This window comes from Scyliorhinus torazame, chromosome 14 (genome assembly GCF_047496885.1).
Source record: "Scyliorhinus torazame isolate Kashiwa2021f chromosome 14, sScyTor2.1, whole genome shotgun sequence".
Lineage (NCBI taxonomy): Eukaryota > Metazoa > Chordata > Chondrichthyes > Carcharhiniformes > Scyliorhinidae > Scyliorhinus > Scyliorhinus torazame.
In genome coordinates this window covers 46,470,549-46,495,727 of record NC_092720.1, presented here as the reverse complement: position 1 = coordinate 46,495,727, position 25,179 = coordinate 46,470,549, and the positions used below count along the sequence as shown (strand labels likewise).

At 47.4% G+C, this 25,179-nt stretch overlaps 1 protein-coding gene across 2 annotated transcripts in view; it reads left to right on the top strand.

The window, feature by feature from the left end:
• The window catches only part of ece2a (endothelin converting enzyme 2a), a 465,220-nt gene that overhangs the window by 156,592 nt on the left and 283,449 nt on the right, over positions 1-25,179 (top strand). The window contains exons 1-2 of one of the 2 annotated variants that reach the window (XM_072474094.1): positions 1,320-1,582; positions 22,326-22,609. In XM_072474094.1, coding sequence (XP_072330195.1) covers positions 1,534-1,582; positions 22,326-22,609 — 333 coding nt within the window. In that variant the 5' untranslated portion in view covers positions 1,320-1,533. Of the gene's footprint in view, positions 1-1,319; positions 1,583-22,325; positions 22,610-25,179 lie in introns of those variants that run through there. The other variant, XM_072474093.1, reaches the window with a different exon arrangement.

Here is a 25,179-nt window from a genome sequence, read left to right as displayed (position 1 = left end):
AATGCCCCCGGCCTCCGTGATGCTCCGCCCTCTCAGGCGGAAGTCACGTGGGCGCGATTTACTACAGGTATTTGCAAACCGGGACTGGGTGCCATGGCTGCTGAGGGGAGAGAGAAGGTAAGCAAAGTTTGAAAAACTGTTAATTGTACTGCTTGCTGGGAAGTGGCTGCCAGGGCCAGGGGGAGTAGCGGAAGTGACTTGGTGCCAGCTCCGTGGATTCGGGGTGCCCCCTCAGAATCAGGGTGGCCTGGCTCAGACCTCCATTGCTGCCGTATTTTAAATGCACAGATTTGGTACAAGCTACAGGCCCCTGATTGCTCACTCTCCTGACTGCTCACTGTGTCCTGTAAATGTTCACAGAGTCTCTGGTCATTTGGGAGCATTTCCAGGCTACCTCTCTGGAAACCCTCAGACCCCAGCTGACCAATCAACAGGATGGGTGTTGGCAACCTCAATCATTGGCACACCAGGTACTGGCGCTCATCAGAAGCTCAGCCTTACTGAAGGGAAAGCAGGGGAAAAGCAGAGCTCACCCCAAACAAAGGAATCATGCACCATAGCATTTGGCGCCCTCCCTGGCACACTGCCCTCTCAGACAGAGGCCTGACCAATGATGCTATCAACTAGCCCACTCCACAGGACCACCAGCTGTCTCCAAGCCTTGCCTGGCCACTATGCTCCTGCTTCCATCCATCCTGCCCCAGACAGGTTGTCACAACCTTTCTGGTACACACAGGACCCACATCACAATGCAACTAAGCTCCCAGCAGACACACACTTCCCTGCCTCACCCCCATCTGTAGGACCTGGCAACATACAAGCTTCTAAGCGATTGGTGGCACACTCTGACCCTTTCCACTGCGCAATCATCCTGCTGGCAGGATAACACATGGCCCACCCAGTGAGGTCACCCACAATAGACCCCAGGGGGAGACAGAACAGGGGCCATGGAGCCTATCACTGACATGGGCTGCAGAAGCCACTGGTACCCTTGTTGACAGGGATGGGTGGTGAGGATAGAGGCACCCAGGTGCCACTCACTGATGGAGACAAGGGTGAAGTGTGGATGGCAACAAATCAGGGGGAACATCTGAGGGGTGTGGGTGGGTTTGGGGGGGTGCAAGTGGAGGGTGGGTCACCATGTAGCCTGTTGGCTTTGGATGGGAAAGGGAATATTCAACTTGTTAACATGTGCTAACATGTCTTCTCCTTTCCCCCCCTGCAGAGAATTAATTTTGGAGTACAGCCAGCAATGCTCGCTGTCCACCTGGCTGCAGCTGTCGTTGCGGACGCACAGAGGTTGGAGGCACAGGGCCTGCTAGGGGAGGACCCTACACAAGAGGAGCCTGCCCAAGACGAGCAGGGGCCAGCTGATGATGCATGAGTGCCAGCCGTCCAACAGGCCAAGGAGGAGGTGCAAAGGAGGTACCGCATAAGGCCACGTGTATACCGTCAGCACCTATCCTTCGAGGAGATGCCAGACCACCTGTGCTGCCAAAGACTTCGGCAAATCAATGAGACCGTGCGCCACCTATGCCAGATGAAGACGCGTGTGTTTGGAGGAGGATTCCCACTTGTCAAGGTGACGATCGTCCTGAATATTTATGCCTCTGGGTCTTTCCAGGGACTGAGCGGAGACCCGTCAGGAATCTCTAAAATATCCGTACATAGGTGCATCCCCGCTGTGATGGATGCCCTATGTGCCCGGGCATCAGACCTCAGTCTGGACTAGGCACACCTGAATGTCCGGGCAGCAGTATTTGCCACCATCGCTGGCATGCCCCAGGTCCCGGAGTGATTGATGGCACACATGTTCCCCTACAAGCACCGGCCCATCAGCCTTCATCAATCGGAAGGGTTTCCACTTCCTGAATGTGCAGCCTGTGCCTGATACCCAGGCAGGTTGCACAACGAATGCATACTGGTGCACTTGTCGGTTCCCAGCACCTTCAAGGTGCTCCCTCAGGTGAGGGGTTCGGTCCTGGGCGACAAGGGTTAACTGCTGAGGTCATGGCTAATGACCCCTGTCCGGAGACCCCAGACCGACGTGGAGAACCACTGTAACATCACCCATGTAGCAACCGGGACTATCATTGAGCTGTGCATCAGCGCCCTCAAGATGCGCTTCGATGTCTGGACCCCTCCAGTAGGGCACTCCAATATAGCCCCAGGAGAGTCTCTAACATCATGCTGGCCTGCTGCATCCTGCACAACGTCACTCGCTATGGAGATGGTGAGTGGTGATGGATCACTCACTGGGTAAGCTGTCCGACAAGGAGGCCTCATACTGCATAGAATCATAGAATTTACACCCCGTTCTCTGCCGCCTCTGAGGATAACCCCAGGTGAAATGTTCAATTGACCTGGGCGCCCTGCCCTCTGCCATCCTGCAAACAGCCACACCAGTAACCTTCCACATCCTCCACCTGGCACACCCCCTACACCTAGCCCTGCCCAGCCCATTCCTCACACCCTTCAGACAAAGGTTTGAGGCAGGTCAGAATGTTGGTGAAAAGGTGTTTAATCGTGACTATATACAATTGTTGTGCCCTGACCCCTACCGTTAATCTGTGTGCTGCACCCGTGCCAACTTAACTGGTGTCTAACTTCCTTATTTTATGTGGCCGACCACTCCTTCTAGGTGTGACCCCAGACAGCACAGCAGATGTGGAGACAGCCTGCTGTGTATCTTGCCCTGTGACCTGAGATGGGCCTGACGACTTTTGGGTGTCACAGGTGACGAGGTGTCACCTTGTTCTGCCTGAAGTCCATCATATGCGCCAGTGTCAGGTGGGGTGGATTCAAAAGTGCTGAGTTGTTCCAGCACCTCCACTGCAAGAGTCACCGGCACGAGCCCCATCACCTCCTCATCCCTCGCGGTGCCCGATGGTCTCCGGGCTACTCCTTGGGACAGGGATGCAGCCAGAGTGAGCTTCGGAGGCTCCACCATTACCTGGCATTGCAGTCCTGGAGGCCCGCTTTCATCTCAACCCGAGTCTCGATTCCCTCAACCTAGGAGCACAGAGGGTCATGTCTCTCAGCGAGTGAGTCATGTTCTTCACTTTCTCAGTGACTGGCACAGGTCAGCCATCACCCGGCCAATGTTCTTGATGCCTCAGCCATGACCCTTAGTGAATGGGCCAAGCTCTGGAGGGCCGCAGTAATGTCCATGTGGACCTGGTACATGGCTGCCTCTGAATGGGCTCCCCTCTCCTGAGTCTCAACCATCGATCACACAGTGTGCCCTATGCCTTGGACGTCTTGACCCATGGCTGTAACTTTTTTGACCCTCTGTGGATGCCACCCGTTCAGTGTTGGCCTGGGTACCACGCATTGTCGGCACGATCTCCTGAAACTGAAGGCGGTTGGACTCCTCCAACTGTACCTGCAGGCGCTGGAAAATTGCTGACACCCCCTCTTGTAGATCCTGGCTCTGTCTGCATTTCCATCAGTGATGGGACAATACTTTCCAGAAACACGATACCTGTCCGTTCTACAGCTGTTTCCTGGGATCAGGTAGCCCTCTGACTGTCTTCTTCCTCAGGAATCCCCACCTCCACCTGATGTGCAGCAGCATGTGTGACGTGCACACCAGAAGGTGACCCAGGAGCCTCTTCATTAAAATGCCCCACCGAGATGATAGTCTCTGTGATGGTGGAGGGCGCAAGTGAATGCAGTGCTGAGAAGTCGGTGTCGTCCCTGGACTGGTCCTCTGGTGGGGTGCTGCGGTTGTGGCTGGGGGCGAGGAACCCCAGATGGGCCGGCATAGTCTGATGATGATCCTGCAAGATAAAAGACAAAACACGTGGTGAGGTCTTGGGAAAGAGTGGTCTAGTGGAGAGCGGTAACTCGCTTGCTATAGGGACATCATTTTGCATTAGGTGCTCACTTGGTTGTCGCATGCCCACCTCTGCCTCGGGATAACCCTCTCCTGCACCACCCCAGGCAACTCCATCATCCTCTCCTCGGCAGGGTGGAGAGCCCTGAGGTCCGTACGGCCGCTCCTGTCTTCTCCCACTCTCTTCTGCTTTGGGCCATCTTTTCCTACAGGACAATACAGGTGTTGGGGTTTGGTGCAGGGTGGGATGTGAGGGAGGTGTGAGCAGGTGGGTTTTGATTAGCCTCTCTCGGAGTGGGGGTGTAATGTGAGGAGTGAATGAGTGACAGGAGTGATGTCAGGGGAACAAAGGTGGAAGCTCACCCGAGCTGCCCTAAGGAGGTCGTTCATCTTCTTGTGGCATTGTGTGCCAGTCCGCCTGGCAAGGCTCACAGCGCTGACTGTCTCAGCCACCTTCACCCATGCCCTACTATTTTTTTAATAAACATTTTATTGAGGTATTTTTGGTATAGTGACAACAACAAAATAAACAATACACATGAAACCATAAACATTATGCAGAAGCCATTTATCTCTCGTACAGGTCCCACTCTTATTGACCCCCTACTCGAATCTAAACTACTCCCCCCACCCCCCACCCCCACCGGTCTGCTGACGATTAATTTCCCGCAAAGAAGTTGACGAACGGTTGCCACCTCCGGGTGAACCCTAACAGTGACCCTCTCAAGGCAAACTTGATTTTCTCCAAACAGAGAAAGCTAGCCATGTCCGGTAACCAGGTCTCTGACTTCGGGGACTTTGAGTCCCTCCAAGCTAATAGTCTCCGGGCTACCAGGGAAGCAAAGGCCAGAACGTTTGTCTCTTTCTCCTCCTGGATTCCTGGGTCTTCCGACACCCTGAAAATCGCCACCTCTGGACTCAGCACTACCCTTGTTTTTAACACCGTGGACATGACGTACGCAAAGCTCTGCCAAAATGCCCTAAGCTTTGGACATGTCCAAAACACGTGAACATGGTTCGCCGGTCCTCCCGCACATTTTGCGCACCTGTCCTCCATCCCAAAGAATCTGCTCATCCGGGCCACTGTCATGTGAGCCCGGTGAACAACCTTAAATTGTATCAGGCTGAGCCTGGCACATGCTGCAGACGTGTTGACTCTACTCAACGCGTCTGCCCATAGACCATCCTCTATCTCACCTCCCAGCTCCTCCTCCCACTTGCGCTTCAGCTCCTCAGTCTGCGTCTCCTCCGACCCCATAAGCTCCTTATAAATGTCCGAGACGCTCCCTTCTCCTACCCACCCACTGGAAACTACCCTGTCCTGAATCCTCCTTAGCGGTAAGAGCGGGAAGGTTGACACCTGTTTACGAAGGAAGTCTTGCACCTGGGGATAGCTGAATTTGTTTCCCCTCGCCAACCCAAACTTTTCCTCCAGCGCCCTCATACTCGGAAAGCTCCCCTCTATGAACATATCCCCCACCCTCTCAATCCCCGCTCCCCGCCATAACCTGAACCCCCCGTCCATACTCCCCAGGGCAAACCGATGATTTTCACAGATTGGGGCCCAGACCGATGCTCCCACATGCCGCCTCCACTGGCCCCAAACTCTCAGGGCCGCCACCACGACTGGACTGGTGGAGTACCGTGCCGGCGGGAACAGCAGAGGCGCAGTTACCAACACCCCCAATCTGGTGCCCTTACATGAAGCCGCCTCCATACGCACCCATGCCGATCCCTCCCCCACCACCCACTTCCTGATCATGGCTATATTAGCCGTCCAGTAATAGTTGCTAAAATTTGGCAGCGCCAGCCCGCCCTCTCCCCAACTCCGCTCAAGTATTACCTTCCTTACTCGCGGGTCTTGCCCGCCCAGACGAAGCCTGTGATCACTCTATTGATCCGCTTAAAAAAGGACCGCGGAATAAAGATGGGGAGACACTGAAATACAAATAGGAATCTCGGGAGGTCTGTCATCTTCACCTTTGCACCCTCCCAGCCAGAGACAACGGAAACGCGTCCTATCTCCGAAAATCGTCCTTCATTTGGTCCACCAGCTGGGCCAGATTCAATTTATGCAGCCGGTCCCATTCCCTCGCCACTTGGATGCCGAGGTAACTAAAGCTTCCCTTTACTAACCTAAACAGCAGCTCCACCAGTCGCCTCTCCTGTCCCCTCGCCTGGACCACAAACATCTCACTCTTTCCCATATTAAGCTTATACCCCAAAAGCGGCCAAATTCCCCTAGTGTCCTCATGATTTCTTCCATCCCCTCTATTGGGTCCGAAAAGTACAGAAGCAGGTCATCCGCACAGAGCGAAACCCTGTGCTCCACCACCCCCCGCCCCCCCCCCCCCCCCCCTCGCCCCCAGGACCAGTCCTCTCCAGCCCCTCGAAGCTCTCAGAGCAATTGCCAACGGCTCTATAGCCAGCGCAAACAACAGTGGGGAGAGGGGGCATCCCTGTCTCATCCCCCGGTGCAGTCTAAAATAGCCCGATTTTGTCCTATTCATCCGCACACTTGCCACAGGAGCCTGATACAGTAACCTGACCCAGTCAAAAAAGCCCCGCCCGAATTCGAACCGTCCCAATATCTCCCACAGATAGTCCCATTCTACCCGATCAAAAGCCTTTTCTGCATCCAATGTGATCACAACCTCCACCTCCCCACTTTCCGGGGGCATCATGATCACATTTAACAGCCTTCTTACATTGGCCACCAACTGCCTGTCCTTGACAAATCCCGTCTGGTCCTCCCCAATAACGTCTGGAACTCTATCCTCGATCCTGGAGGACAAGATTTTGGCCAGCAACTTGGCATCTACATTGAACAGGGAGATCGGCCTGTAGGACCCACACAGCTCCGGGTTCTTGTCCCGCTTAAGAATCAGCTAAATCGTTGCCTGTGACATCGTCGGGGGCAACACCCCTCTTTCTCTTGCCTCATTGAACATCCTCAACAACACCGGCCCCAATATCCCGGAGAACCTTTTATAAAACTCCACTGGGTACCCGTTCGGAACCGGGGCCTTACCCGCCGGCATGGCCTTCAAGCCCTCCACGATCTCCTCCAGCCCAATTGAGGCCACCAGCCCTTCTACCCACTCCCCATCTACCTTTGGGAAATTCGGCCCCTCCAAGAAGTGCCTCATCCCCTCCGGCCCCGTAGGGGATTCCGACCTGTACAGCCTGCTGCAGAAATCCCTAAACGCCTTATTCGCCCCTACTGAATCACCAACCAGATTCCCATCTCCATCCTTTACTTTCCATATCTCCCTAGCTGCCTCCTTCTTCCTAAGCTGCTGTGCAAGCATTCTACTGGCCTTCTCTCCATGTTCATAGATCGCCCCCATCGCCTTTCCCAGCTGCTCCACTGCCCTCCCTGTGGTCAGCAAGCTAAACTCCGCCTGTAACCTCCGCCGTTCCCTTAAAAGCCCTGCCCATGCCCTATTGACAAGCGCGGGTGGGGACTTCTTGCCCACCTCTCCTCCACCACATCCAACATGCTTCGCGTCCGTGAAGTGTGGTCTGTTCTTCTCTGAGTCATCTTCTTGGCTGGAATGAGAATGTGTGGGGAGTGGAGTACTACGAAGCAGCTCCAGCTTGTCATGCTCTCCAGGACCAATTCCGGCCCAGAAAATCCGATGCTGGCGGGAATAAGAATTGCTCTAGATTCACGTGAGCGACATCACCTCCCATGACAGCCATTCACATACAGAAGGCGCATGGGTGGATAGAACATTACAGCGCAGTACAGGCCCTTCGGCCCTCGATGTTGCGCCGACCTGTGAAACCACTCTAAAGCCCATCTACACTATTCCCTTATCGGCCATATGTCTATCCAATGACTATTTGAATGCCCTTAGTGTTGGCGAGTCTACTACTGTTGCAGGCAGGGCATTCCACGCCCTTACTACTCTCTGAGTAAAGAACCTACCTCTGACATCTGTCTTATATCTATCTCCCCTCAATTTAAAGCTATGTCCCCTCGTGCTAGACATCACCATCCGAGGAAAAAGGCTCTCACTGTCCACCCTATCCAATCCTCTGATCATCTTGTATGCCTCAATTAAGTCACCTCTTAACCTTCTTCTCTCTAACGAAAACAGCCTCAAGTCCCTCAGCCTTTCCTCATAAGATCTTCCCTCCATACCAGGCAACATTCTAGTAAATCTCCTCTGCACCCTTTCCAATGCTTCCACATCCTTCCTATAATGCGGCGACCAGAATTGCACGCAATACTCCAAATGCGGCCGCACCAGAGTTTTGTACAGCTGCAACATGACCTCATGGCTCCGAAACTCAATCCCTCTATCAATAAAAGCTAACACACCGTACGCCTTCTTAACAACCCTCTCAACCTGAGTGGCAACTTTCAGGGATCTATGGCTCAGATCTTGAGAGCACTGAGGGCCAGGGCATTGTTAGATCTCCTCAGTGCTCACTTTGATGTTCTCTTCCTTTCAGTTTTTGATTCTAGCGAATCATGGAGCCACTCGAGCTGGCAATTCTTCTGATTGCGATCTACCAGCAGCAGCGACATTGACGCACCGTTGCACATGTCCAGGAACAGTGCACTGCAGAGGAGGAGGCAGGGCCTCTTGACCTTCCAGGAGCAGGGCCACAGATGGCAGATACTCGAAGGAGACACGCCCGGCCAAGGGTGTTCCGACTAAGAACTTCCTACCTCCAGAGGTCGGAAGTCCAGTGCCGGAGAAGATCGCATCTGTCCCAGGAGATGGTGGACTACCTGTGCCAGGTGATGCAACAGTTGGCACCACATGGACTGTGGAGTCACCCATTGCCTATGGCCTGAAAGTTATTGCCTCTCTGAACTTCTGTGCCAGTGGCTCGTTTCAGGGCGGTACGGGTGACCTATGCAGCATATTCAAGTCAGCAGTGCAGGAATGCATAAGGGAGGTCAAAGATGCATTATTTACCAGTAACATAATGTACATTAACTTGGATCGGGACCAGGCGAGTCAAGATCACAGTGTGTAGCACTGTTGCTTCAGAGCACCAGGGTCCCAGGTTTGATTCCCAGCTTGGGTCACTGTCTGCACGTTCTCCCTGTGTCTGCGTGGGTTTCCTCCGGATGCTCCGGTTTCCACCCACAAGCCCCGAAAGATGTGCTGTTAGATGAATTGGACATTCTGAATTCTCCCCGTGTACCCGAATAGGTGCGGAATGTGGCAATCAGGGAATTTTCACAGTAACTTCATTGCAGTGTTAATGAAAGCCTACTTGTGACAATAAAGATTATTATTATTAAGACCAGGGCCATGGGCTTCGGCCACATAGCAGGCATGTCCTAGGTGCAGGGTGTTATTGACTACACCCATGTGGCTTTGCGTTCCCCATGGCGGCATGGGTTGCCATTTTTGAAACGTAAGCGTTCCACTCCCTCAATGTCCAGCTTGTCAATGACCATGTGATGTGCATCATGCACGGTGTGTACCCGTTTCCCGGGGAGCATCTATTATGGGCCAGGGTTTAGAGAACTCCGAAGTGCATCATGGAGTTCACCTGACTCACAACGTTTAATAGATTTTGGTTTTGGGGAGCACAAGGGCCCACATGGGGCTGTTTAGCACAGGGCTAAATCGCTGGCTTTGAAAGCAGACCAAGGCAGGCCAGCAGCACGGTTCAATTCCCGTAACAGCCTCCCCGAACAGGCGCCGGAATGTGGTGACTAGGGGCTTTCCACAGTAACTTCATTTGAAGCCTACTTGTGACAATAAGCGATTTTCATTTTCTACAGGTGTAATGCAACAGATATCTAAAGTACTTTTAAAACAAAACAATATTTATTATATGAATCCAGTTAACATTTTATAAACACATAGTAAACATCTTAGCAACTATCAACTCAAATACTTCCCCCAAAGAATTCAGTACTCTATAAGTAACCCTTAATCTTTCCTAGCAACATCCATAAGACAAATACCCTCTTTAACAAAGACATCAGGTTTAAATTCTCTACTGAGAGCAGTTACCACTTTTAAATTTGCAAGTGATCTGAAGACATTCTTTTCATACAGAGAGAGATCAGAATTACACCTTGTTTGGCTGGATGCAGCTCCAACTCTGAAAATGAAACTAAATGCACACTGTAGCTGCCAGTTCAAAAACGAAAGTAAAAGCAGACAGTCAGCCCAGCTCCACCTACACTCTGACATCACTGCAGTTATTTGATCAACACCTGTTTCTTAAAGGTACACCCACTACAGCTATTTGATAAACATCCATTTCTTAAAGGTACATCCACTACAGCTATGATCAACATCTATTTCTTAAAGGTACTCTCACATGACACATCCATGAAAGTTACATCTTGCGGCGCTGGCAAATCCCAGCTATTTGAGGGCGAGCAGTGGCTGGAGTGATGTGACAAAGGGTACCCACTCCGTAAGTGGCTGATGACACCACAAGCACCAGCTGATGATCATGTGTCAACATGTACGTTGGTCGAGCAGGCGATAGGACTGCTCAAGATGCAGTTCCGATGCCTGGAAAGGTCAGGGGGGCCCCTCCAATTCAGCCCCCAAAAGGGTGTCCTGCATCATAGTGGTCTGCTGCACTCTGCACAACCTGGTACTGCACCAGGGAGAGCAGCTGGACCAGAAGGATATACCAATCTGATTGGCTGGCAGCTTTCCAGTCCCTGCAGTGACACTGCTGCAGTGGATAGGAGAGGAAGCTCAAGAAGACAAACAAAGAACAAAGAAAAGTACAGCACAGGAACAGGCCCTTCGGCCCTCCGAGCCCGTGCCGACCATGCTGCCCATCTAAACTAAAATCTTCTACACTTCCTGGGTCCGTATCCCTCTATTCCCATCCTATTCATGTATTTGTCAAGATGCCCCTTAAATGTCACTATCGTCCCTGCTTCCACCACCTCCTCCGGCAGCAAGTTCCAGGCACCCACTGCCCTCTGTGTAAAAAAACTTGCCTTGTACATCTCCTCTAAACCTTGCCCCTCGCACCTTGAACCTATGCCCCCTAGTAATTGACGCCTCTACCCTGGGGAAAAGCCTCTGACTATCCACTCTGTCTATGCCCCTCATAATTTTGTAGACCTCTATCAGGTTGCCCCTTAACCTCCATCGTTCCAGTGAGAACAAACCGAGTTTATTCAACCGCTCCTCATAGCTAATGCCCTCCATACCAGGCAACATCCTGGTAAATCTCTTCTGCACCCGCTTTAAAGCCTCCACATCCTTCTGGTAGTGTGGCGACCAGAATTGAACACTATACTCCAAGTGTGGTCTAACTAAGGTTCTATACAGCTGCAACATGACTTGCCAATTCTTATACTCAATGCACCGGCCAATGAAGGCAAGCATGCCGTATGCCTTCTTGACTACCTCCTCCAGCTGTGTTGCCCCTTTCAGTGACCTGTGGACCTGTACACCTAGATCTCTCTGACTTTCAATACTCTTGAGGGTTCTACCATTCGCTGTATATTCCCTAGCTGCATTAGACCTGCCAAAATGCATCACCTCACATTTGTCCAGATTAAACTCCATCTGCCATCTCTCCGCCCAAGCCTCCAAACGATCTAAATCCTGCTGTATCGTCTGACAGTCCTCATCGCTATTCGCAATTCCACCAACCTTTGTGTCATCTGCAAACTTACTAATCAGACCAGTTACATTTTCCTCCAAATCATTTATATATACTACGAACAGCAAAGGTCCCAGCACTGATCCCTGCGGAACACCACTAGTCACAGCCCTCCAATTAGAAAAGCACCCTTCCATTGCTACTCTCTGCCTTCTATGACCTAGCCAGTTCTGTATCCACCTTGCCAGCTCACCCCTGATCCCGTGTGACTTCACCTTTTGTACCAGTCTACCATGAGGGACCTAGTCAAAGGCCTTACTGAAGTCCATATAGACAACATCCACTGCCCTACCTGCATCAATAATCTTTGTGACCTCTTCGAAAAACTCAATCAAATTAGTGAGACATGACCCCCCATTCACAAAACCAAGCTGCCTCTCACTAATACATCCATTTGCTTCTAAATGGGAGTAGATCCTGTCTCGAAGAATACTCTCCAGTAATTTCACTACCACTGACATAAAGCTCACCGGCCTGTAGTTCCATGGATTATCCTTGCTACCCTTCTTAAACAAAGGAACAACATTGGCTATTCTCCAGTCCTCCGGGACATCACCTGAAGACAGTGAGGATCCAAAGATCTCTGTCAAGGCCTCAGCAATTTCCTCTCTATCCTCCTTCAGTTTTCTGGGGTAGATCCCATCCGGCCCTGGGGACATATCTACCTTAATATTTTTCAAGACGCCCAACACCTCGTCTTTTTGGATCTCAATGTGACCCAGGCTATCTACACACCCTTCTCCAGACTCAACATCCACCAATTCCTTCTCTTTGGTGAATACTGATGCAAAGTATTAATTTAGTACCTCGCCCATTTCCTCTGGCTCCACACATAGATTCCCTTGCCTATCCTTCAGTGGGCCAACCCTTTCGCTGGCTACCCTCTTGCTTTTTATGTATGTGTAAAAAGCCTTGGGATTTTCCTTAACCCTATTTGCCAATGACTTTTCGTGACCTCATCTAGCCCTCCTGACTCCTTGCTTAAGTTCCTTCCTACTTTCCTTATATTCCACACAGGCTTCGTCTGTTCCCAGCCTTCTAGCCCTGACAAATGCCTCCTTTTACTTTTTGACGAGGCCTACAATATCTCTCGTTATCCAAGGTTCCCGAAATTTGCCGTATTAATCCTTCTTCCGCACAGGAACTTGCCGGTCCTGAATTCCTTTCAACTGACATTTGAAAGCCTCCCACATGTCAGATGTTGATTTACCCTCAAACATCCTCCCCCAATCTAGGTTCTTCAGTTCCCGCCTAATATTGTTATAATTAGCCTTCCCCAATTTAGCACATTCACCTTAGGACCACTCTTATCCTTGTCCACCAGCACTTTCAAACTTATTGAATTGTGGTCACTGTTCCCGAAATGCTCCCCTACTGAACCTTCTACCACCTGGCCGGGCTCATTCCCCAATACCAGGTTCAGTACAGCCCCTTCCCTATTTGGACTGTCTACTTATTATTTTAAGAAGCCCTCCTGGATGCTCCTTACAAACTCTGCCCCGTCCAGCCTCCTAGCACTAAGTGAGTCCCAGTCAATATTGGGGAAGTTGAAGTCTCCCATCGCAACAACCCTGTTTTTACTCGTTTAGACGTTGGAGACTAAGTAAGGGGACAAGTGTCCCAGGGTGGGGAAGGTATAGAAGACATGCAGAAGTGTGAGGGAGCGATTCACATTTCTGTGGAGAGGCTGGGGGGAGGAGGGAGGTCGTACTCCGCCGAACCTTAAGATGGGGTGCCTGGACGGTGGCGCACCCCCCACCCCCTGCAAGCCCTACCTCCACCATTACCTTGATGTAACGGTTGTATTTTAGGCTTTCCTCATTTATGGCCTTCAGTTGGGGAAAGGGCGGGCTTCCCATCTGAGGCCTTGCTCCCCCCCCCCCCCCCCCCCCCCCCCCATAGGCGCTCTATGGTTTGGGGGAAGGGGGTTTGTTGCGGGAACCTGGAGGGGTTCCCATCCATTCAATTTCATACTTCTCCACTGTAGTGCTAATGTTGGTCATGGTACAAATCAGGAAATTAGAGATGCATGTAACGTGGGTAACATAGTAACAATGGGTGACTGCAATTTACACATTTTACAATTTACCCAAAAGATGTGCAGGGTAGGTGAAAAGGCCACGCTAAATTGCCCCTTAATTGGAAAAAATGAATTGGGCACTCTAAATTTTTTTTTAAATTAGCACTACTGTTTAGTGGCCTATAAACCACTCCCACCAATATTTGCTGCCCCTTGCTGTTTCTTAGCTCCACCCAAACTGATTCTACTTTATGATCTTTCAACACAAGATCCTCTTTTACCAATATACTCATCTCGTCCCTCTTTCTCCTTTCCATTTTTGCCTTTCCTTCCTAAATGCCAAATATCCTTAGATATTTAGTTCAAAATCTCGGTCCTCTTGTAGCTATGTCTCCATAATGGCCATTAAATTATACCCATTTACCTCAATTTGTACATTAAAATCATCAACCTTTTTGCGAATGCTACATGCATTCAGATAGAATGCCTTAAACTCTGCTTTTTTAATATTATTCTCTGTTCTGATCCTTTTTGATGCTTGCCTATGTTTTGTCTGCCTTCTACTTTTGCTTTTCACTTTTCACTTTTCTACTTCCTTCTACTTCCTTTTACCAGTTTTACACTTCTGAGTTCCTTCTTAGGTTCCTATCTATCCCCCTGCGAATCTAGTTTAAACCCTCCCTGGGCTCCTTTAGAACAAAGGAGGCTGAGGGGGACTTAAAAAACACATACACACACCTGCACACACGCACGCGCACACACACACGCATGAATTGGTATGGTGTAAGTGGACCCGAAGACTGAAGAGAAAATTTAATTAAAAGTGAGGCGAGAGAATGCCTGAGGGTCACTGTTGCTTGTGAGATAATCTGCTTTCCTCTCGCATGTTTCTTGACAGAATGTTCCATAACAGCTATTGTGCCTTCAAATCTACTTGGGAAAATTGAGTTGCTGACTGCTAAGTGTTGCTTCACTTGTAAAATTTATTTTTTGCTGTACAGATGCACAAAACATCAGTTCTGTGGGCCGTAAAATACACACATAACCATGAAATAATTCCATCTTATTATCACTGTTTATTTCTGTTAACCTTCTCAAGGACTTAAAAGAGAATCTTTGCATATTTTAAAATACCCCTTATTATGTATATTTGTTTCAGAAAATTAGTTCAAATTTAAGTTTGATGCTTATGTTTCAGTTTGTTAAAAGAAAAACTTTTGTAGTAAGACCCCATTTATATGAAACTTGGTGCGAATATATTCCCTAAACTTTATCGCAGTTTACTTTGCTACATCTCAGGAACTGCATTAAGGTTGCTACATGCTTCATTTTTGAGTGCAGCACAATTGCAGCTCTTTCACTCAATCTCATTAATACATTGTGCAGTGCTGCAGTTCTAATATAACAAAGCGTGGGATTGAAAACATCGACATATTGAAAAAGATGTTCAGTTAAATTAAGAATTCTCCATGATTTCTCCAAGCTATTAGTTGCTGAATATTATTTCTGACATTAAATATGTCACTTTTAAGCTGAAAGATTTTTTAGTTATTCGCTTCGCGCCACTCACACTTCATGCATCCGCAGTAAGATTCCTCTAGGCGATATCATGAACATGCTTACATACAATTAATTAATGGGTCCTTTCCTGTGGTAAGTGAACACCAAAATAGTATTTTATTTATTCAAATGTTTTGGGTGCATCTGTGTACTCCAGATATCATACTGTATAACAATCTGCAAAAAATAACAAATCACTTATTTTTCTTTTTATGAGCTTGCGAGGACAAAGAAAAAGCACACTTTGTTTGAAGTCAGAATCTTTTTGATGACTTTGACTTGGGTAGTGTTGGCACTGTGGAGTGGAAACTGGATTGAAGAGATTAGGAAAGCAAGTGATGCAGGGCTGGATATGGAGCTGGTGATGAAGTGTTTTTTAAGCAGTCTGTAGTTGGAGGATTTATTGATGTTGAGGGACTCTTATTTTACCTTCTGATAAGAATAGGTTGTCAGGTTGGTGGGAGGTGTCAAAAATACAGCTTTACTATTGTTAATTACTCACTACTTGAATATACTTGAATAAGAACTGAATAAAACTTAGAAACAAAATATCAAACAATACATAAAAAGTCAAGCACATGGCAAAACGCATAAAGCACAAAAGGAAATCACTTGAACACAAACAACCAGATAGGTGATTCAAGAGTTCAGAAACAAAGACCTCAACCACGAGTGGGGAAGAACCAAGAACAGCCTCTATTAACGTTGGGTACATTTGTAAGCCCTACTTACATTAAAATAATGGGTGCAATTACTAAATCCCAAGTCCTGTCCCTTAGGGTGATGACTTGTCAAACATACGGACCCCTTCTGAATGAAGGTGGTTGGGAGGTTTATATTGGGAGGATTCTGGTCCCTGTTGTAGTCAAGACATAGAACATAGAACGATACAGCGCAGTACAGGCCCTTCGGCCCACGATGTTGCACCGAAACAAAAGCCATCTAACCTTTTAATATTTAGCACTCTTTAGTTATATGCATTCAACTAACCCTTATGTGAATAAAACTTTGAATAAAACTAGACTCTATCAGATATCGAGGATAACATTTTTGATTATGGTATTTTTTGAAGGGTTAGAGTCTGATGATAATATCGAACAGCATTGTGCTGAGGATATTTAATTGTGATGGAAAGCTCAATTTTGGGAGGGATGGAATCAAGATGTCAGCACTTGGAGGTTAGCTTGATGAAGGCTTTAGAGAAATTGAAGCAGCAACAGTGTCTTAATAGGTTGTGTCACAGATTTTGGGGAGATTGGTGTTATTGGAGCAAGGATAGGAGCTGGGACAGGAGACTTAAGAGAAGAGGTCTGAAAAATCAGTGGGCCGCTTTCCTTTGATGTTGGAGGGAAGAATGGGTTAAGCAGAGGAAGGAGGAGGTTTCAGTTTGTCATTCCCTTCAGGTTAACCGTCGAGTAGTAGAAGGATTGGTCAAGTAGGGGAGGTGTAATGACTGCTTCTGATAATCTTACTAAATTTTATGGTCAGTGACTAAGCCATTATTTTATTATGTGCAGTCAAACTTGCAGCATTCATATTGAAAGGTACAAATCTGGAATTCTGCCCAGAACAATAATAATAATTTTCTTAGTGTCACAAGTAGGCTTACATTAACACTGCAATGAAGTTACTGTGAAAATCCCCTAGTTGCCACACTCCAGCACCTCTTCGGGTACACTGAGGGAGAATTTAGAATGCCCAGTTCACCTAACAAGCACGTCTTTCGGGACTTGTGGGAGGAAACCGGAGCACCCGGAGGAAACCCACGCAGACATGGGGAGAACGTGCAGACTCCACACAGACAGTGAGCCAAGCCGAGAATTGAACCCGGGTAAGAAGGGCAGAGTAAACGAAAGATCTATGATAACACCGAGGCAGAAAACTTACAACAGTGAAATGCAAATCCGAATGAAAAGCATGTTGCTTACCCTGTTTAACATGCATGTAGTTGTAGCTTGTAGAATCACCAGGTTATCATCTAATTTTTAGGTATGCCTGGTATTCCTTCTGGCATGCTTTCCTTCACAGCTCATTGAACCAGGGCCGATCCCCTGGTTTGATGGTAATGATAGTGTGAAGGATATGCTGGAACACAAGGTTACAGATTGTGGTTAAGTGCAGTTCTGCTGCTGTTGATGGCCCAAGGCTTTCATGGATGCCTACTGTTGAGTTGCCGGATCTGTACTGAATCTATATCATTTCGCATAACGATAGTGTCAGAGATCATAATGGTGGGTGTCATAGAGGTTTACAGCGTGAAAACAGGCCCTTCAGCCCAACTTGTCCATACTGCCCAGTTTTTACCACTAAGCTAGTCCCAATTACCGGCATTTGGCCCATCACCCTCTATACCCATCTTTCCCATATAATTGATAACTGTTTATAGGTCATTAGTCCAGATACTAGATGGCTAGTATATGGTCTGGTTTAGGGGATGGTTTAGCACAGTGGGCTAAGACAGCTGGCTTGTAATGCAGAACAGGACCAGCAGCACGGGTTCAATCCCTGTTCCAGCCTCCCCGAACAGGCGCCGGAATGTGGCGACTAGGGGCTTTTCACAGTAACTTCATTGAAGCCTACTTGTGACAATAAGTGATTATTAAAAATTGTTTTAAAAAAGACTAGTTCAGTTATATTACTATCATGTTATCGAACCGTGTTTAGAATTTTGTTACATATTTCATAAAGAGGAAATCTGCTGTGAATGAGGGGGGAAAAACAGACCGTTATCTCATTAACCTCCTAGTGACATACAGCACCCATGAGCTATCTTGCAGTATCTTGTAAAGATAGGCACCCTTGATATGTGAGCGCTGGCAAGTTATTTGGCCATAGTGAGTTATACAATTGGGAATAACCTTATCGTCATCTGATGTAAACCAGGAAAAATAAGATTTTTAAAGCATCATTTAGCTATTAATAACCTTAATTCAGGGCAGAATTAGACAGATTTTTGTTACACAAGTGAGCCAAGTGCGACATGGGGCAGACAGGTAAGCGAAGCTGAGACCACAACCAGATCAGCCATGATCGTACTGAATGGCAGAGCAGGCTCGGCTCCAGTGTTGCTTCACTGAATGGCACATCTCCTCCTTCCTTGTTCACTAAACATCTCCCAGAAGTGGGCGAGGCAGACAAGGAGGTGCACCTGGGAAGGGAGTGAGCTGCGGGTCTACCAAGACCTAGGTGAGGAGCTGGCAAAGAGGAGAGCCCTGTTCACCCGGGAAAAGGCTGCCCTCTTCAAGAAGGGAGTGAAGTTTGGAGTTTTGTACTCTGTCTGCTTATGGTGACTTCTCAGAAGAAAGAGCTTTATTTTGACTCACCGGAGGAGGCGATGGACTTTATGAGAGACCATGGACTGGGAGGAGTGTGAGGACACTGAACTTTGGAGAGGAGCTTTGGGTTTGTGGAAAAATGTCTGATGTGGGTATTTTGTGTGGGTTTCAACACGGGACCGGTGATGGTGAATGTGTTTCTTTCCTTTTTCTTTGTTTTTTTGGTGGCTGGGGGTGGGGGGGGGGGGTGGATTTGAGGCGAATGGGGAGGTTACAGGCCTTGGCCGGGGGCTGCCATGCTAGCTGGGAGGGCTAGTTAACGGGAATGAAGTTGGGAGTTGCCAGGAGGAAGGCATGGGGGGAGGGAATTGGGTTGGTTCTTTGTTTGGGGGAGGGGGGATGCTGACATGGGTGTGGCTGGTATGGCACAGTTGGGAAGGGGGAGATGGCAGTAGACATCTGAGGGAGGGGGCGTGTGACGCAGGCCAGGGGCTGGCCCAGGAAGGGGTATGGCTGATCGGCAAGGGAAGGGAGGCGGGGATCCCCCCCAGCCAGGCTGGGTGTCGTCAGTGTGCAGACAAGACTTAGTCTCCACAATGATTTTGCGGTGGTCATTCCTACCAGCACAGTCACAGACTCCCCTACCCAGAGTGCATTGTGTCTCGCTTCCCTCAGCACTTCTTCCAAGTGGTGTTCAAAATGGAGGGGCACTGATTCATTAGCTGAGGGGGACTGTAATAGTAATCAGCTGCAGATTTCCTTGTCCAGTAACATTACCACTTTGTTCCTATTCATATGAATTATAAGGAAATGTAAAGTACCTTGAAGAAAAGCTAGATCTAGGAAATAAAAATAGGAGTAGACCATTTATCCCTTCAAGTCTGTCCTGCCACTCAATGAGATAGTGGCTGAACTGTGACTGATCAATGAAAAGGTTGGTTATCAAACCTGCTAAAAGGGGTCATTTATTTCAAAGACAAACATGCTGTGATTTGTTGTGATATGTGTCTGATTGACAGCTTTTTGCATTGAGCAGAAAATTATTTAAATGACATTGGTTCTTCTTGCCGTTTTGGAAGAATTTAACTCGCTGCCCTTTTCAAAGCAGCAAGTGTATCTTGGACTTTTGAAAAGGAGGCTATCCGTCATCTTTGAAGTATATTTGGCCGAAACTCCTGAAGATTGCTAAGTAACCAGATTTTTTGGAGTTGTTGAGCAACGAAGACAATAACTATCCATAAAACCTAATTAAAATTTAGCATGTCTTAGGAGTTGTGAATTATTCATTATTTTCCAGTACAAGATGAGTCAGCTAAGCTTTTATGTGGTGAATTTATGTGGTGGTTCAAGCTTAGAACAAGGTCTAAAGTAGGGTTACTTTGAAGAGATGGTGGAACCAACGGAGATACATGATAAAATCGTAGATCATAGATCTTATAGAAACATATAAGATTATGAAGGGAATAGATAGGATAGATGTGGGCAGGTTGTTTCCACTGGCGGGTGAAAGCAGAACTAGGGGGCATAGCCTCAAAATAAGGGGAAGTAGATTTAGAACTGAGTTTAGGAGGAACTTCTTCACCCAAAGGGTTGTGAATCTATGGAATTCCTTGCCCAGTGAAGCAGTAGAGGCTCCTTCATTAAATGTTTTTAAGATAAAGATAGATAGTTTTTTGAAGAATTAAGGGTTATGGTGTTCGGGCCGGAAAGTGGAGCTGAGTCCACAAAAGATCAGCCATGATCTCATTGAATGGTGGAGCAGGCTCGAGGGGCCAGATGGCCTACTCCTGCTCCTAGTTCTTATGTATGTTCTTATGCACGCTCTCCCCGTGTCTGCGTGGGTTTCCTCTGGGTGCTGCGATTTCCTCCCACAGTCAAAACATGTGCAGGTTAGGCGGATTGGCCATGCAAAATTTTGTCCAAAAAGGTTAGATGGGGTTACTGGGTTACGGGGATAGGGTGGAGGTGTGGACTTAAGTGGGGTGCTCTTTCCAAGGACCAGTGCAGACTCGATGGGCCAAATGGCCTCCTTTTGCACTGTAACTTTTATGATTCTATGCTCATCATAGAATCTACAGTGCAGAAGGAAGCCACCTGGCCCATCGAGTCAGCACTAGCCCCCAGAAAGAGCACCGCTTTCAAGCCCATGCCTCTCCCTCATCCCTGCAACCCCACCCAACCCGGACACTAAGGGTAAATTTAGCATGGCTAATCCACCTGATCTGCACATCTTTAGACTGTGGGAGGAAATCAGAGCATCAGGAGGAAACCTGCGCAGATAGGGGGAGAAAGTGAAAACTCTACACAGACAGTCACCCGAGACCGGAATTGAACCTGGTTCCTTGGAGCTATGAGGCAGCAGTGCTAACCACTGTGCCACCATGCCGCCCACCAGTAATCTATTAAAGGTGGGAAGAGAAACAGAGTTAATGTTTCAAGACGGATATGACCGTTCTGTGGAATTCTGAGTCACATTTTTTTAAATTTTAAAACAATTTTCCAATTAAGGAGCAATTTAGTGTGATCAATTTATCTACCCTGTACATCTTTGAGTTGTGGGGGTGAGACCCACACAGTCACGAGGAGAACGTGCAAACTCCACAGGAACAGTGACCTGGGGCTGGGATCGAACCCAGGTCCTCGGCACTGGGAGGCAACAGCACTAACCACTGCACTACCGAATTGCTGGTTGAATCACTTTCAACTCGAAACATTAACTCGGTATCTCCCACCACAGATGATACTAGACTTGTTGAGCATTTCCAGCAGTTTCTTTTTTAATTTCAGATTTCCTATATCTGCAATCGTTTGCTTTCAATGTATTAGAGTTTTCTATTTGAATATTGCTGAGAAAAGACATGTTATCAAAACGTTTTGTTTTGCACTCATCAGGACAATGCAAGAATACAAATGTGAGGGGAAACAACAACTTTATATTGGGTGAAAAGTGATTGGTTGGCAAATGGACTATAATTGGTAGAGGCCATGGAGAATGCACCAGCTAATGATGACTGACAGGTGTATTGATCAGTGAAGGTCGGCTTGTGATAGACCACGGTAGAGAACTCCTGGCAGATTTGTACTATGATGTCAAGGAAAGGGAGTTCATTTGATTGCTCGATTTCAAAGATGCATTTTAGTGCAAGATGGAGCCAGTTAAGACATGTAAGGACATTTTTACATGCTCTTATAGATTTAATTATAGCAAACATTTTGGAAATATAGAGGAATAGAAGGTTAAGTGTTATTCCATCAAAAGCATGTTTCTCAAGGAACCCAGCAAAGATATTTGTGAGAGTTGGGTCTAGGGAGGACCCCGTGGCAACACCATCTATTTGGGCATAGATGGTGTCATTAAAGCTGAACTCAACTGTGCAAGTTGCTGAATTTATAAGCTCAATGAATACTCATTCACATAATGGTGGCAGGTCTAGACTGCCATGATGTAATGCGGCAGCGCAAATATCAATGACTTTTTTTCTTTCTTAAGTGGAACATTGGTGAATAGGTTAGCAATGTCAAATGACAGAAAATATCCAAACCTGTGACCTCCAACATCTGGAAGAACAAGGGCAGCAGATGCATGGGAACACCAAGAGATTGCAAATTTTCTTTCAAGTCATACAACATTCTGACTTGTAAATCTATTGCCATCTTTTCCCTCTTGCTGGTCCAAGATTCTGAAGCTTCCTTCCTAACAGCATTGTGGTTATACCTACACCACATGGACAGCACAGGTGCCAGAAAGCAGCTCACCACCACTTTCTTGAGGACAATTAAGAATAAACAACAAGTGTTGGCCATGCTAGCAATGATCATAGCCCATGAACGAATAAAAAAAATTAAAGCAGACGGGATAAAATTTTAAAATAATTCCACTGTGTAATATATAGACTCTACACACATAGATTATTATGCTATCTGTTTTAATTCCATATATATTCAGAACTGACAGTTGACATAACCTCAATAAATATCCTAAATATACTTCTTTCTCTCTTGTTTCTAGGATGTGGAAATAGCTCAATGAGCTATGACATGTTCATGAGCGGTTACAGATCAATCACAAACATTGATTTCTCAGCAATCTGCATTGAAAAAATGGCTTCCAAATATGCTTCCTGCCCAGGTATGGAATGGAAGGTTATGGATGCCAAGACACTTGAGTTTGAAAATGAAAGTTTTGATGTTGTACTGGAGAAAGGTACACTTGATGCAATGATGGTGGATGAAACAGACCCTTGGAATGTATCACAGGAAACAAAAGAAATTATAGATCAAATTTTGAAGGAGGTAAGAATAAAGATATTGAAAAGATCACTTCAAATGTTGAGTCCTTCTCAAATGGTAGTTTTCATCTTTCCTTGGGGGCCTGTTCCTATGGAACAGGTAGAATTTCTCATTTTTTGTATGAATATGAAGATTTGTTTTTGTTATAGCTCAAATATGGTTGAATAAGTATCATATAATTCTAATTTAATAAAACAAACTGTAGTTGCAGGTTTATTTTAGTCACAACAATATCTTGTGGTAGAATTTCCACAGCTGTTCTCCTGGTGGAAGATTGGCATAAATTTGAGAGAAACATAAAGACCTTTCATGCCTTTTCGCTAAGCTTTTCACTGGTCCTCTTCCAATGTTACTGCAGAAGATCTTGTTAAGACTACCTGGAATTCTATTTAATTGTGCTTAAGATAGAGGTATTTTTGAACATCCTCAGTGCCAGATTTTTTGCCTGTTGTCATTTATAATCTGACACACATGCCACGATGATGATATTAGGAAATGGAACTGAATTTCCATGGTTTTTCTCCAATTTTCAGAGAATGTGCAACACAAGTACTGCTTACATTTAACGTTGATAGTATGTTTAAAAAAAGTATTCTGTAAGCATAGGATTTGTGTTTAGGTTCCGAATCAAGATAAATTCCATTTGTTTTGCCTCCTATATTGCTGCCAAATTTTTGTATCAGGTCCATCCTGAACTCTGGAATCTATTTATTTCTTTATAAGTTTCTCAAAAGCCGTAGATTAGCACGTGTTCTATACTCCTTCGAAGTGGAGCAAGATATCCGATGGACTTCCAGCCACATGGAGTGGCTGTTTATCACGCGTAAGAACATGGACCCTTGGAAAGGCCCGGCAACATTGGCATGCAGGCGCACCTAAGGCCCTCCTGGCCATTCCCACGGATGCAGATGGGTGACTGATGCTCCTGGCATGTGGTGCATTGTTGGGCAAGTCCTTTGATCGCACCATTCATGCCTGGCTACCACATACAGCTTCTGGCCAGCATCTTCATTTCTGACACTCCTGGGCCCCCGTTGTGTAGGTCCTGGAGGATGGCTCATCTGCCCTGGCTTGGGAGCATAATGCGAGTTCCCCACAGGAGGATGCCGTCTTCCATGCTAAGTTCCTGCATTTTGGCTTCAAAGGCCCGTAGTTCTTCGGGCAGCTTCCCTTGCTGGCCCTCGTGTCAGACGATGTGGTGTACTTTCGCCAATACGGAGTCCTTTTGCGTCCAGTCACGTATCTGGACAGTGGTCACCGGCAATGTGTCCATGAAGTTCAGTGTTGAAAAGACTTTGTCAGCCCTCGGTGGGGATGGGGCCGTGTCAGCAACGTATCAATAAAGGGGAAGTTAAAATCACCCACCACAACAACCCTGTTGCTTTAACACCTTTCCAAAATTTGCCTACATAACTACTCTCTATCTCCCGCTGGCTGTTGGGAGGCCTGTAGTAATCTCCCAACATTGTAACGGCACCCTTCTTATTCCTGAGCTCTACCCATATTGCCTCACTGCATGAGCCCTCTGAGGTGTCCTCCTGCAGTGCAGCCGTGATATTCTCCTTAACCAGTAGTGCAACTCCTCCACATGGCTAAACGTTCCAGGATTTAAATGTTTCAGGTGGGATAGAGTGCAAGCTGATGATACTCCAAATGGAAACCTCGTATATTCATAGAGGCCCCTGTCGATATTAATGGTTACATAACGTTCAGCTCCAGCTGGAGATAGGTGTGACTTATATCAAGCTTGGAAAAGGAATGACCCCTAGTTAACTTCGCGTATAGATCTTCTATCCTTGGTATTGGATAACTGTCCAGGTGGGTGGCCTTGTTTACAGTCAATTTATAATCACCTCAGAGGCGTCAGGCTTTAGTACCGAGACTACCAGCACTGCCCTATCACAAATCGTACCAGCAAGATGATACCGAGGCCTTCCAATCTGTTGAGTTCGTCCTTGGCTTTCGCTCGCAAAGCATAGGGGACTGGTGGGCCCTGAAGTATTTTGGCTGGGCCTCAGGGTCTACATATATCTTGGCCGTGGCCTCCTTAATTTTTTCCAGGCCCTCCTGGAAGACTTTTGGATACTTACCCAGTACTTTGTAAAGTCCTCCAGTGCCCATCCGGAAGATCTGTTGCCAGTCTAGCTAGAGGAAGTGTAACCAATCGCAGCCCAACACACTCGGTCCTGGGCCTCACACTATTATTAACATCAGGCTAACGGAATGCTGCCCATAAGTAACTGGGATCATAATCTTGTCTGGTGTGGCTAGGAGTAATCTCGCATAGGTTGCTATCCATGCCTCAGTGTCCCACAAACCCAGCTGTTGGATGCCAGTCCTGATTTTCTCGAAGGCCTACATCCCTATTACTGAAACTGCAGCCCCTGAGTCCAACTCCATCTCTAACGGGTGGCTGTCCGCCTGGACAGTATTCCTGATGGGGGAAACTCATGGAATGAAATTGCATAGTCTCGTCATCATCAGGTTGTTCTAAACTGAGCGTCCTGGTTCTGGACTGGTGTCTCCTTCGGGTGGGGTGGCGGGTTTGCTGGCTGGCCTGTGGTTTCCTATTC